At 47.6% G+C, this 13567-nt stretch overlaps 1 protein-coding gene across 1 annotated transcript in view; it reads right to left on the reverse strand.

Annotated features, from left to right (window-relative positions):
• Positions 1–264: 264 nt before the first annotated feature.
• RUNX2 (RUNX family transcription factor 2) overlaps positions 265–13567 on the reverse strand; it is a 342616-nt gene continuing 329313 nt past the window's right edge. The window contains exon 7 of the mRNA XM_052647807.1: positions 265–842. Within this exon, the coding sequence (XP_052503767.1) occupies positions 265–842 (578 nt within the window). The remainder of the gene's footprint in view (positions 843–13567) is intronic.

The raw sequence follows: 13567 nt of genomic DNA on the forward strand, positions 1-13567 counted from the left end.
AAAAGGACATTTGAAGGGCCAGGAGAGCTCCGAGGACCCGGGTGGGCATGAGAGAAAGCCTCACAAGGCGGAAAGTGTGAGAAGCACCATCATTTCAGGTTGAAATGCCAGGGGAGGTCCATGCCTTCCCGTAGGCAGGTTGAACAGAGTAATCCTGTTCTCCGCTGGGTTTGCTGGGCTCAAAGGTGACTCAGGCAGGGATGCCTGGTGCATTCGGGATCCCTTTAGTGCAGAGCTCAGATGCACAGTCGCAGGGCAGCCCCATCACTTGGCATCTGGGGCATCCGGCGGGGTCTGCGGCTGCGGCCCCAGGGACGAGGCCAGTTTGGTGAGGGCCCTCGCGATGACGTCCAGGTGACCGTTCATTGTCCTCAGCTCCACCAGGATGTCCCCAACATTGGCTTCCAAAGTGGTGGAGGCAGCAGGCCGGGCGCAGGGCTGCGGGGAGGCGCCCAGGTCCTCAGTGCCCTCTTCCCTGCCAGCTGCGCCAGGGCGCGCGGCGCGGGGCCCCTGCCGGTCTCGCTCATCCCCGCGAGTGCCGGGAGGGGTGGTTGAGGGGCCGCCGGGGAGCCAGTCCAGGAGGCGCGAGGCTGCCTCCGGGGACGAGGCAACCACCGAGTAGAGGCCCGCGCGCCTAGGGGCGCCAGAACCCGAGGCCGAGGGTGCGGGCGCGGTGGGCAGCGAAGGCAGCAGGTGGGGCAGCGCCGGGGGCCCCGGGGAGAACGCCGAGGGCTCGCAGGACGACGAGGGGGACGGCAGTGCAGCGGTGGAGGGGCCTGGCTCCTCGGAGGAGAGGAACAGGGTGGTCGAAGACTGGGAGTCCAAGGTGCTGGGCTCTGAATCTGGCAAGGAAGAAACGAGAAAGGGTCACTGGGGCTTTTATTGACTGTCAACTGTATGCCCAGCTCCATGCTAGGGATAAAAGAGCTGAGTTAGAAGGTGAAAACGTATTTCCTAACCCCCAGACCTAGGATGGAGTAAGGAAGAGTGGGTTTCGGGTACCCAAGAAGCTGGAGACAGGGGAGACCATGGAGTCCAGCAAGCATCTTGGTGAGTAAGGCTCTCCCCCGCTGAGGTCTAGACCTTGAACTGCTGGGAAGTCAAGAGGGAGCTCCAGGCAGGGGTGGGAGGCGGCAGTCTTGCCAGGGACAATAGGTCAAGGCTGTAAAAGGAGGGCCCCCTCCTCACTCTCCTCAGAGGATGTGTGTTAAGCAGAGGGCTTGGCCCACTGTCCCAACCAAGCCAAGCTCTCAAGGGGGAACTGAGAATTTGGGGCCAGGAGCTAGATCTTACTGCTGGTTCCCACTCTGCCAGAAAATGCCATGGAACCATGGGCCAGGCCCATTGCCCTGGAGAACTTGGTTTTATTTCCTCATTTCTACAGGGAAGGTGGGCCCAGTGACTCCCCACCACCCCCAGGTCCCTACCAGGACTGATCAACTTGCCTTCAAAAGTCTTCAGCTCGAAGCACAGGTCTCAGTTCAGAGGGATGCAAGCAAAGAGTCTACAAGCCTTTTATTGCTAGTTCTCCCCTAATCCTCTGAATTCCCAGGTAGAAAGTGGGTGGCAGCTCTTTGCGACAGGGTATGGTAACAAGATTTACCAACCTCAGATCAAAGGACCCACGTCCATGCCAACAACCTTAGCTCAGCTGTTTCAGCCACCCTTTCCTGCCTTTGGGTAGACGGCTAGTGATCACCCTGGAAACAGTTCTGAGTTTTACTGGAGCCAAGCCTCTCAGGTCTTGCTCCCCAATTCCAGCTGGAGTGTCTACTCTTGGCTCTCCTCCTTGGCAGCTCTGGTACCCAGCTTTCTGCCCTGCCCTTGAGGGGAACCCCTTGAGGGGGTTCCAAGGCTTTCCAAGGCGGACCTCACTTTGATTACCCCAGCCTGTTATCTTGGGGGGGAGGGGGAGGAGTGATATGATGACAGAGCCAGTGAGTAAACACGCTCTGCGTTGCCTGTGAACATGTGTGCTCTCGCCGCCCGTCTTGGGTGAGCTGTTGCTTCATGTGGGATCTGGGTCTGGCGGAGACTCAGAGCAGCGCTAATCATCTGGTGAGAGCTTATTCCCTCATCCTGACATCAGCGCCCAACCACGTCCTTCCAGGACTCATAGACCCCAGATGGTCCGAGGTCCAGTCTGTGTGGTTGGGAATCTGGTTGGATGGGAGCAGAGAAGCAACGGCTCCTTGGGGACCACAGTTGAGGAGAGACACGCATGTGCCTGCAAATTCCTCTGCTGGAAGCTGCATGGGTACTCTCTGCTCCTGGCCATCACAGAACTGCCTCTCCTCCTCTGAAACTTAATTTCCTCCAGTTTCTGTGATGATCTTCTTTTGTAAACCACGAATCAAGACACTTCTGCGCATGTTACCTCCTGTGAGTTGAAAATGATCAAAGTGAAGCCCTACAAACTCTTGGCTCTGCTTTTACTTGCAAAAGATGTTAATAAGCTTCATACAACCAACTCTTACAGCAGGCAGGAGGCCTTTATATTTAATCAAATAGAAGTCCCACATGTAAAATGAAATAGAGACAAGCACACTGAATGATCTAGCACCATGCTTCCTGAATTTTCATGTGCGGACCACTTCCCTGGGATGTTGTTAAAGGGCAGTTTGTGATTCGGCAGATCAGGGGTGGGACCTGAGACTCTGCACGTCTAGCCAGCTCCCAGGAGATATGGGTGCTGCTGGTCTGGGGACCACACCTTGCATAGCAAAGGTGTAGACCAAATATACAAAGTTGACAATAAAGCTTAGGGTTCACAATCATAGAAATTAGAATCATCAGGGGTAGAGGAGAAACCTGGAAGCCTTATATGATCATGAAGATAGTATTAATGCTGATGACCTCATTTGGCTATCAGGGGAATAAGAGAGGTGGTCTCTCCTGCTGTTCAGTTCAATCACTCAGTCATGTCTCACTATTTGCGACCCCATGGACGCAGCACGCCAGGCTTTCCTGTCCATCATCAGCTCCTGGAGCTTGCTCAAACTCATGGCCATCGAGTCGGTGATACCACCCAATCATCCCGTTTTTCTCCTTCCTTCAATCTTTCCCAGCATCAGGGTCTTTTCCAATGAGTCAGTCCTTCACATCAGGTGGCCAAAGTATTGGAGTTTCAGCTGTAGCATCAGTCCTTCCAGTGAATATTCAAGACTGATTTCCTTCAGGATTGACTGGTTTGATCTCCTTGCAGACTCTCAAGGGTCTTCAAAAGCATCAGTTCTTCAGCGCTCAGCTTTCTTTATAGTCCAACTCTCACACTTCATACATGACTACTGGAAAAACCGTAGCTTTGACTAGATGGACCTTTGTTGGCAAAGTAATGTCTCTGCTTTTTAATATGCTGTCTAGGTTAGTCATAGCTTTTCTTCTAAGGAGCAAGCATGTTTTAATCTCATGGCTGCAATCACCATCTGCAGTGATTTTGGTACCAAAAATAAATAAATAAAGTCTCTCACTGTTTCCATTGTTTCCCCATCTATTTGCCATGAAGTGATGGGACCAGATGCCATGATCTTCGTTTTTTGAATGTTGAGTTTTAAGCCAACTTTTTCATTCCACTCTCCTCTTTCACTTTTATCAAGAGGCTCTTCACGTCTTTGTTTTCTGCCACAAGGGTGGTATCATCTGCATATCTGAGGTTACTGATTTTCTCCTGGCAATCTTGATTCCAGCTTTTACTTTCAGCCAGCCCAACATTTTGCATGATGTACTCTGCATATAAGTTAAACAAGCAGGGTGACTATATACAGCTTTGACATATTCCTTTCCCGATTTGGAACCAGTCTGTTGTCCCATGTCCAGTTCTAACTGTTGCTTCCTGACCTGCATACATATTTCTCAGGAGGCAGATAAGGTGGCCTGGTATTCCCATCTCTTTAAGAATTCTCCATAGATTATTGTGATCCACACAGTCAAAGGCTTTGGCGTAATCAATAAAGCGGAAATAGATGTCTTTTTGGAACTCTCTTGCTTTTCATTGATCAAATGGATGTTGGCAATTTGATCTCTGGTTCCTCTGCCTTTTCTAAATCCAGCTTGAACATCTGGAAGTTCATGGTACATATATTGTTGAAGCCTTGCTTGGAGAATTTTAAGCATTATTTTGCTAGTGTGTGAGATGAGTGCAATTGTGTGGTAGTTTGAATATTCTTTGGCATTGCCTTTCTTTGAGATTGGAATGAAAACTGACCTTTTCCAGTCCTGTGGCCACTGCTGAGTTTTCCAAATTTGCTGGCATATTGAGTGCAGCACTTTCACAGCATCATCTTTCAGGATTTGATATAGGTCAACTTGAATTTCATCACCTCCACTAGCTTTGTTTGTAGTGATGCTTCCTAAGGCCCACTTGACTTCACATTCCAGGATATCTGGCTCTAGGTGAGTGATCACACCATCATGATTATCTGGGTCATGAAGATCTTTTTTGTACAGTTCTGTGTATTCTTGCCACTTCTTCTTAATATCTTCTTCTGTTAGGTCCATACCATTTCTGTCCTTTATTGTGCCCATCTTTGCATGAAATGTTCCTTTGGTATCTCTCATTTTCTTGAAGAGATCTCTAGTCTTTCCCATTCTATTGTTTTCCTGTCTTTCTTTGCATTCATCACTGAGGAAGGAAGAGCAACTCTCTCCTGCTGTTAGTTTGATGGTTTTCTGGCAAAACTTTGAACCAGTGAGCACTGGCTTAGGGAGGGAACCATGAAGCTTGCTTAAGGAAGAAAGCCCTTCACCATTATTTCAACTAAAACTTCAAACTTTTCTGCAATGACCACACATGGACATGCCTTCTCTCGTCACTGGCCTTTAGCAGAAAGGGACTTATTCCTCCTAAGCCTGTAAGTCAAGGTCTTCTAAGTACCTTCTGTTCCATCAATGCTGAGTCAGACTGAATCGTTTCTTGGCTAGTAACTATGTACCTTGAAAGTGGATCTTTTCTATCTTTTTTACACCCACTTGGCGTCCCCTGTCTCCACCACTTAGACCACCAGCCTAGGGATAGGCTTTCCCTGGGGGAAGCCTGCAGATAAGGCAAAATGTTCAGCTGGCCACTGGAACCCATGATTCATTTGCAAATAAACTCTTCTGATCATCCCCTAAAGCATGTTCCTCTTGCTGCCTTCCCCTTCTCAGTAAGTGACCTTCCCTTAGTTTAGCCAAACACCCAGGACCACCCATCTCTTTCCTCTACTCCCCACACCCAATCTGCCAGTAGTGATTGTAGGCTCTGCTTTCAAACTGTATCCAGCATCTGATCAACTCTCATTGGCTCCAGGCAGTGGCCCAGCTATTGGTGGCTGAGCTGAGACCAGAAACCAGGGCTCCTGAGCTCCAGGTCAGTGTTTCCTCTGCCACACACTCCAAAGCTTGAAAATGTAAGTCACTCAGGCATGTCCTATTCTTTGTAGACCCCATGGACTGTAGCCCGTGAGGCTCCTCTGTCCATGGGATTCTCCAGGCAAGAATACTGGTGTGGGTAGCCATTCCCTTCTCCAGGGGACCTTCCCAACCCAGAGATCAAACCCCGGTCTCCTGCATTTCAGGTAGATTCTTTACCATCTGAGCCACCAGGGAAGCCCCAACCCCAAATCTTACTCGATTCAAATGCATCATTTAGAATTCTCCCCTGACTCTACTGTGTATCCCTGGCCCTTCTGGCCATTTTCCACCATTTTCCCAGGAAAATTTTTTGTTGCATGAGTCCTAGCCTCTTTTTTTTTATGTAAGATAATAGCTATATTTATTCAATAAATATACCATTCAACAGATATTTAGTAAGCACCTACAATATTCTGAGCAGAATGCTCCATGGTGTACAAAGCCAGATCTAAACCCTGATGTCATTGTGAGGGCAGAAAATAATCAAATAATTGCATAAACAAGCATATAATTGCAACAGCTATACAATCTACATGCTATAAGCATCTGAAATAAGAGACAGAGTTTGACCCAATTGAGGAGGATTCCCTGAGGAAATGCTGTTGGAATGGAGTTCTGAAGGATGAGTAGTTAGGTAGGAAGAGGGGGAAATGTTGATGAATGATCAAGGGCCTAAGGCAGAACGGAGTGTATGTGGGACTCCCAGAGAAAGCCAGTGTGCTGGGAGTGGATAGAGCCAGGGGAAGGAAATGTGAAGGGAGATGAAGCTCAGAAGGAGAATAGGTGTCAGGAGACATAGTATATGATAAGCACTGCTGGTGTTGTTCAATATCTATTCTCTTCTTCCTTCTTTTCAGCAGATTCATGGCCATTTAGAATAAAAATTATATTTTCTAGCCTCTCTTCCAACTAATTCTAGCCATGTCACTAAGTTGTGGGCAGAAAAAATGTCAGTAGAAGTGCTATGCACAATTCTTTGTTCCTGTGCCTAGGTTTTGGTTACAATGGCTGGTGCACAAGCAGCCCCCTTGGACCATGAGGTAGAAATCATATGCTAAGGATGAAAGAGCAGAAGACTGAATCCTTGATAATTAAGAGGAACTGCTATGTCAATCCTAGTTAGTTCAACTGCAGCTGTTTTAATGAGAAAATAAAACCTTATCTATTCAAATTCTGTTAAATTGGGTTTTCTGTCACTGACAGCCAAACCAAATCCTGATAAACATGGCCTTGTTGAACTTGTTAAGGGGTTTTATCATTATCCTATGAGGAATGGAAAACACGTTTTAAACGTGTATGTGTGAGAGAGAGAGAAAGAAAGAGAGATGATCAGTTTTGTGTTTTGAAAAGTCCACCTGGCTATGTTGGGCAAGAAGTAGACAGAATAGAAGTTGCGGACACAAGTCAGGAGAGAAATTAGAAAATGACAGTGGTTTTTACTAGAGGTGCGAGGAAGTAGACAGATTCAAGAGGCAGCTGGGACCCAGAAACCTTAGGATTTACTATCAGCAGGGATGCAGGAGGTGGTGAAAAGGGCATCAGAGAAATGGGTACCCTCCTGGCTGGTGCTTCAGTGCCAGGCCCCAGAAATTCTGACTCTTGTAGGCAACTTTCCCTTTCTTATTCTCTGGAGTCTGGGTGGCCCCTTCCCAATCCATACCCAGCCCTGCAGCATAGCTCAGCTCTGACACACCTCAGTAGAGGCAGCCCGTGGGAACATCTTCTCAGGAGCCTGGAGGGAGGAGAATGGGGTAGCTTTGGGCGGGGAACCAGGGAAGCAGAAGTCTGTGGGAAGAGGATGAAACCTGTCTGGAGGAGAAGCAACATCTCTCAGCACTGCAGTCGGGCCCCGGCCTTTGATGGTTCAGACTTGGCTGGGCCGCTGCCTGCCGCTTTCAGAAACCCCAGCACACAAACAGGAGGGTGAGTGTCTGATGAACTCAACCCGATAATATTCACTCCTTTTATTTTCCAGAAACGTCATGAGGCCCACAGGGCAATCTTCTGGTTTTAAGACCTGGTGAGTCACGCCTACAAATACCTCTGACTCAGTGTGATCTCAAGTTCTCACCAGGCATCTCCCAGGAACGTGGCTCAGCAAGAGAGCTGGAGCGGGGCAGCTGGGCAGGGGATAGCAGGGCTGGTGTCTCTGGAGGGGGTGAGAAGGGCCAGTTGCAGTGCAGACCGTGGGATTGCTGACTTGACACCAACTGTGCCCCCAGTAAGAGCTGGCATTGACAGAGCACACACTCTCTTCAAGCCATGTACTGAGTTCTCTCTTCTAGTCTCCGCGGGATATTACGAGTTGGATTCTGCTCTCTATCCCATTTTACTGTGGAGGAGACTGAGGCTTTACTACGTTCAGTACCCTGCTCACGGTCATCACATGTGAAGGAGGGCACGCGCTTTATGGGGTTGCAAGGATGAGACAAGGGCTGAGGAGAGCCTACGTTTGTGCAAGGTTGGCCACACTCTGGGTTGATAATTTGCCACCTTGACTGCTTATTAAAATCACTCAGGGAACTTTGTAAATCCTATCGATGCCTCAGCCAATTTTATCATGATCTGTGGGGATGGTGTTCAGCCATCCTACATTTTAAAGCTGTGTTAGTCACTGAGTTGTGTCCGACTCTTAGTGATCCCATTGACTTTAGGCCGCCAGGCTCCTCTGTCCATGGAATTCTCCAGGCAAGAATACTAGAGAGGGTTGCCATTCCCTTCACTAGGGGATCTTCCCAACCCAGGGACCAAACCTAGGTCTCCTGCATTGCAGGCAGATTCTTTACCAGCTGAGCCACCAGGGAAGACTTATTAACTTTTATGTATTATTTATTTTTTTATTTACTTTTAATTGGAAGGTAATTGCTTTACAATACCATGCTCATTTCTGTCATACATCAACATCAATCAGCCGTAGGTATACATGTGTCCCCTCCTCTTGAACCTGTCTCCCATCCCCCACGCTATGCCCCCCCTCTAGGTAGTCGGAGAACACAAGTTTGAGCTCTCTGCACCATATAGCAAATCCCACTGGCTATCTGTTTTGCATATGGTAATTTGTATGTTTCAACGTTACTGTTTCATTCATCCCTCCTTCTCCTCACCATACTGTGTCTACAAGTCTGTTCTCTATGCCTGCTGTCTCCATTTTTAAAGTCTTGATATTCAATTTGTTACAATATCACTTCTGTATTATGTTTTGTGGTTTTTTTTGGCCGTGAGGCATGTAGGATCTTAGCTCCCCAACCAGGGATGGAACCAGCACTTCCTGCCTTGGAAGGTGAAGTTAACCACTGGACCACCAGAGAACTCCCCCAAAGGACCCCTTCTGTAATATAACACTAATACACAGCTAGGGTTAGTCGACAAAAGCAATTTTTATATGTTTCCCTATTTAACCCTGACAGTGACCCTCTTGCCATTTGCAAATGGAGAAACTGGGGTTCACAGAATTTGGGTAGTTTGGACCAAGCCCACAGCCGCCAAGACTTGATCTGTATCTGTCTGACTCCCGTACCATCATGTTGATTCCATTCTCGCTCATATCAGGGCCTTCTCCATTTTGAAAGTATGTGAACTTTCTTTATGCAGATTTCTTTTTTAATTTGCATATTTTGTGTTCATTTGGAAATACTGTTTAGGCCCGCTATTGGAGAGCAGCAGTATAGCTAGAGCTGCTGAGTAGAACCAGCTGGCCTGAGGCCTCTGAAGCCATGGCATAGCTTCACCCAGGCTCTGCTACTGCCAATGGGCCAGGACCTCTGAAGAGATGCCCAGTAGCCCTGACCAGGATGCACTTGCAAACTCTCCAAGGAGAACACTGCCCACCCACTGGAGTGCCGGGCCTCTGAGGATGGGGCCGCCCTCTGAGGATCAGAAGGCCCAGCTCAGGGGAGATCTTTGGTCTCTGTCTCCAGAAACATGAGTGACTCCCCAAGGGTGACATGAGAAAAGTCATCGCCCTTTACTTCCAGGTGAATTATCCAGACTCCAATTTCCTAATGGCAGAAGGCTGGGCTAATGAGAAGAGGTGTTCACCATCGATCACCTTAGTAAAAAAGTAGTTGGGAAGGCAGAAGGGCAGGCAGAGACTGATCTGACCAGCCGAAAGGTGCTCCTGCCCAAAGACTACCTTTAAAGAGGGGGAGGGGGGAAGAAGTGACAGAGGTGTCTATCTGCCCACGTTCATGACAGCGTTATTCTCAGTGGCCGAAATGTAGAGCATGGAACAGCAGACTGGCTCCAAATAGGAAAAGGAGTGCGTCAAGGCTGTGTATTGTCACCCTGCTTATTGAACTTATATGCCGAGTACATCATGAGAAATGCTGGGCTGGAAGAAGCACAAGCTGGAATCAAGATTGCCGGGAGAAATATCAATAACCTCAGATATGCAGATGACACCACCCTTATGGCAGAAAGTGAAGAACTGAAGAGCCTCTTGATAAAAGTGAAAGAGGAGAGTGAAAAAGTTGGCTAAACGCTCAACATTCAGAAAATGAAGATCATGGCATCCAGTCCCATCACTTCATGGAAACAGATGGGGAAACAGTGGAAACAGTGTCAGACTTAATTTTTCTGGGCTCGAAAATCACTGCAGATGGTGATTGCAGCCATGAAATTAAAAGACGCTTACTCCTTGGAAGCAAAGTTATGACCAACCTAGACAGCATATTGAAAAACAGACATTACTTTGTCAACAAAGGTCCGTCTAGTCAAGGCTTTGGTTTTTCCAGTGATCATGTATAGATGTGAGAGCTGAACTATAAAGAAAGCTGAACACTGAAGAATTGATGCTTTTGAACTGTGGTGTTGGAGGAGACTCTGGAGAGTCCCTTGGACTGCAAGGAGATCCAACCAGTCTATCCTAAAGAAGATCAGTCCTGGGTGTTCATTGGAAGGACTGATGTTGAAGCTGAAACTCCAATACTTTGGCCACCTGATGCAAAGAGCTGACTCATTAGAAAAGACCCTGATTCTGGGAAAGATTGAAGGCAGGAGGAGAAGGGGACAACAGAGGTTGAGATGATTGGATGTCATCACCAACTCAATGGACATGGGTTTGGGTGGACTCTGGGAGTTGGTGAGGGACAGGGAGGCCTGTTGTGCTATGGTTATGGGGTTGCAGAGTCGGACACGACTGAGCAACTGAACTGAACTGAACTGAACTGAACTGAAAATGTAGAAGAGTCCATGTGTCCACGGATGGATGGGTAAACCAAATGTGATCTCTGCATAATGGAATACTCATGCTCATGCTTGGTTGTGTCCGACTCTTTGTGACCCCATGGACTGTAGCCTGCCAAGCTCCTCTGTCCATGGGCTTCCCTAGGCAAGAATACTGGAGTGGGTTGCCATTTCCTTCTCCAGGGGATTTTCCTGACCCATGGATCAAACCCACATCTTTTGCATTGCAGGCAGATTCTTTACCAATAAGCCACCTAGGCAGCATAATGGACCATTTTACTCAACCTTAAAAAAGAAAGAAATTTTGATACGCACTTGTGGGTAAACCTTGAGACATTATGCTGAGTGAAATAAGCCATTAACAAAAGCTGATACAGAAAATATTAGATGATTTCTGTTGGCTGAGGGTCTTGGGGTAGTCAAGTTCATAGAGGCAGAGAGGAGGAGGGTGTTGCCCCAGGGTAGGAGGAGAGGGGAGTAGCCAGTTAGTGTTTAACAGCTGTAGACTTTCAGCTGGGGAGGATGAGAATGTTCCAGAGATGCATAATGGTGAGTGTTACCTAACAGCAAAGGTATTTAATGCCCTAGTACTGTGCGCTTCAAAATGGGCAACACGGTAAATGTACCCTCTATATATTTTACCACAATAATAAAAAAAAGAAAAACGTGGTAACATCCTAATTCACAGTTTTATCCAAGCGCTTGATGGATGACCTTTCTGGGGCTATTTGTAAAAGCGTAATGAGAAGGACACAAGTTATTGTTGAGAACATTACAGATCAGTGTTCAATGTAGGTTCAGTACCCCCAAAAGTCCCCTAAGGATGAAGACCCTTTCTGCAGACCTGGACATAAACATTGGTGCATCACAGACCACTCCATTTTCAATCACCATGGTGAAAAGTTCTAAAGTAGCTTTGTTGAGACCATGGACATAGGTTCTAAGAAAGTAAAGTCTGGAGTCTGACACATTTAGATCCCCTCTTAGACTCATTGTGCTTTTATAAACAAAGTTATGTCATTCCTCCAAGCACTTCACAGCCAAGCTGCTGGCTCCTTGGGGTCCCCGTTTCTCACTAGCACCACTGACCACCAAAAAAAGGTGAGAATCGTTTCAGTTCAAGAGCCTCAAGGTTCTCAGCCAGGCCACTAGCCACCCCACCCCTTCCTTGTTCACTCTGCTGCAATAATTCCTTGAAGGTATCAGACATGTTCCAACCTCAGGGCCTTTGCACTTGCTGTCCTGCCTGCCATGCCCCCCATTCAAAAATCAACATGGTTCATTCCATTACCACCTTCAGTCTTCACTTAAAGTCACCTTCTCCAGAGACCTTTTCTGGAATCCCCGGTTGAAAGGACTATCCCCATCCCCCAGCACTTGGTGGAGGGCATGACAGCCCACTCCAGTATTCTTGCCAGTGTTCAGCATTAAAAGAATCCCATGGACAGAAGATCCTGGTGGGCTGCAGTCCACAGGGTCACAAAAAGTTGGACACAAGCATGCCTGCATGTACATCCTGTCCACAAGATGCTCTCACTGTCCCACTTATAGCCGGGGAGTCATTCCACATGGAGGGAGTCAAATTAATATGAGGCTTGAGGATTGTGGCCTGAAAGACAATTTGACATAGCAGAAGCATAGGGTACTCAGAGTTGGGAGATTTGCAGGAAATGACTTTACAAGGCAACAAGGAATGAGGGGCTTGTCTGAAGGCTAAGGAATTTGAATTTGAGCAAAGGGAAGCCACTGAAGGGTTTTAAGTAGGAGAGTGATTGATTTGATTTGCGTTTTTAAAAGATTACTCTGGCAGCCAGCCTTGTGGAGGCTGAACAGAGGGGGTGAGGCTGGAGGTAGGAAGACCAAATGTAAAAGGAACCTCTAGGCCAGTCAAGGAGCTAAAATAATATTAGAGAAGAAAGAGACACAAGTGTGAAGCCCAGCCAACCAGTGTTAGAAGCAAAAAAAAAAAATTTTTTTTTCTAGGAATGCATTAAATTTCCACAAAAAGAGACCTTCCTGCCACCCTTTATGGACAATACTATGAAGGCTGGCTCCTGTCTGGTTCAAGTTGGCCACCCTGGATCTTTCATGCGTCGCCATTCAATAAAAGCAGGCGTGGGTTTTATGGGATTGTTTGTTAAGCCTTGAGCCAGGCTTTTCTACTCACTCAGACAGGACTCCTCTGCCAACTTCTAAATTGGCTGTTCTTTACATATAGGGTGTGAGGGATATCTCTATGTGTCTTTACGAGCACACCCATTTGGAAGGAGACATGTGACTATATATAATGTCTTTATGTGATTTTGGGGAAGAGCTGTTTGTACAACCTGTATATTCCTTGGCATGCCTGTGTTTGTAGTATAGAGGAAGGGAGAGACAGAAGGCAAAAGCTATTCCCACACCATAACCAACTTTGGCTCCCAAAGAAAAATTCAAAATAGATTATGTTCCCTAGCAATGCCTCCAGCGTTGAACAATTTCCAAATCCACCAGCTTAATCCTTCCTCCTGGAAGGGCACTCACCTTTGAACTTCATTTTTTTTGTAAACTATCATTTAAAAAAAATAACAATAACACGGGCCCAGACCAGACCCTGTTGCAGCTCAGGCTCCCTGCTGGCTTCCTTTCCCTCCCAACAACAAGAGAGCAACAAGAGAGCTCACCAAAGGGACCATCTCACTTGTGAAAAAAAGAAAAGAAAAGAAAAAGCGGGCTGCTTGATGAACTTGATGGAAACAGCCAGGCTGTAAAAGACGGCATTTTGGCTTTAACAAGGCCCACAGCCCGGAGCACGGCCAGCTGGGTAGTCTGAACCAACCCAAGAATATTAGAACCCGGGGTCACCGGGAGCTGGGACGCCACCAGGAATGCGGGGAGGAGAGACAGTCTGGCGGGGGGGCGGGGGTGCGGCTGGGGATCACTGGGGCCCCCGTGCTGCCAGCTCCCTGATGCGAGTCAACAGGCAGAGGGAGAAGCCAGGACAGCTGGGCGG

This window comes from Budorcas taxicolor, chromosome 11 (assembly GCF_023091745.1).
Source record: "Budorcas taxicolor isolate Tak-1 chromosome 11, Takin1.1, whole genome shotgun sequence".
Taxonomy (NCBI): Eukaryota; Metazoa; Chordata; class Mammalia; order Artiodactyla; family Bovidae; genus Budorcas; species Budorcas taxicolor.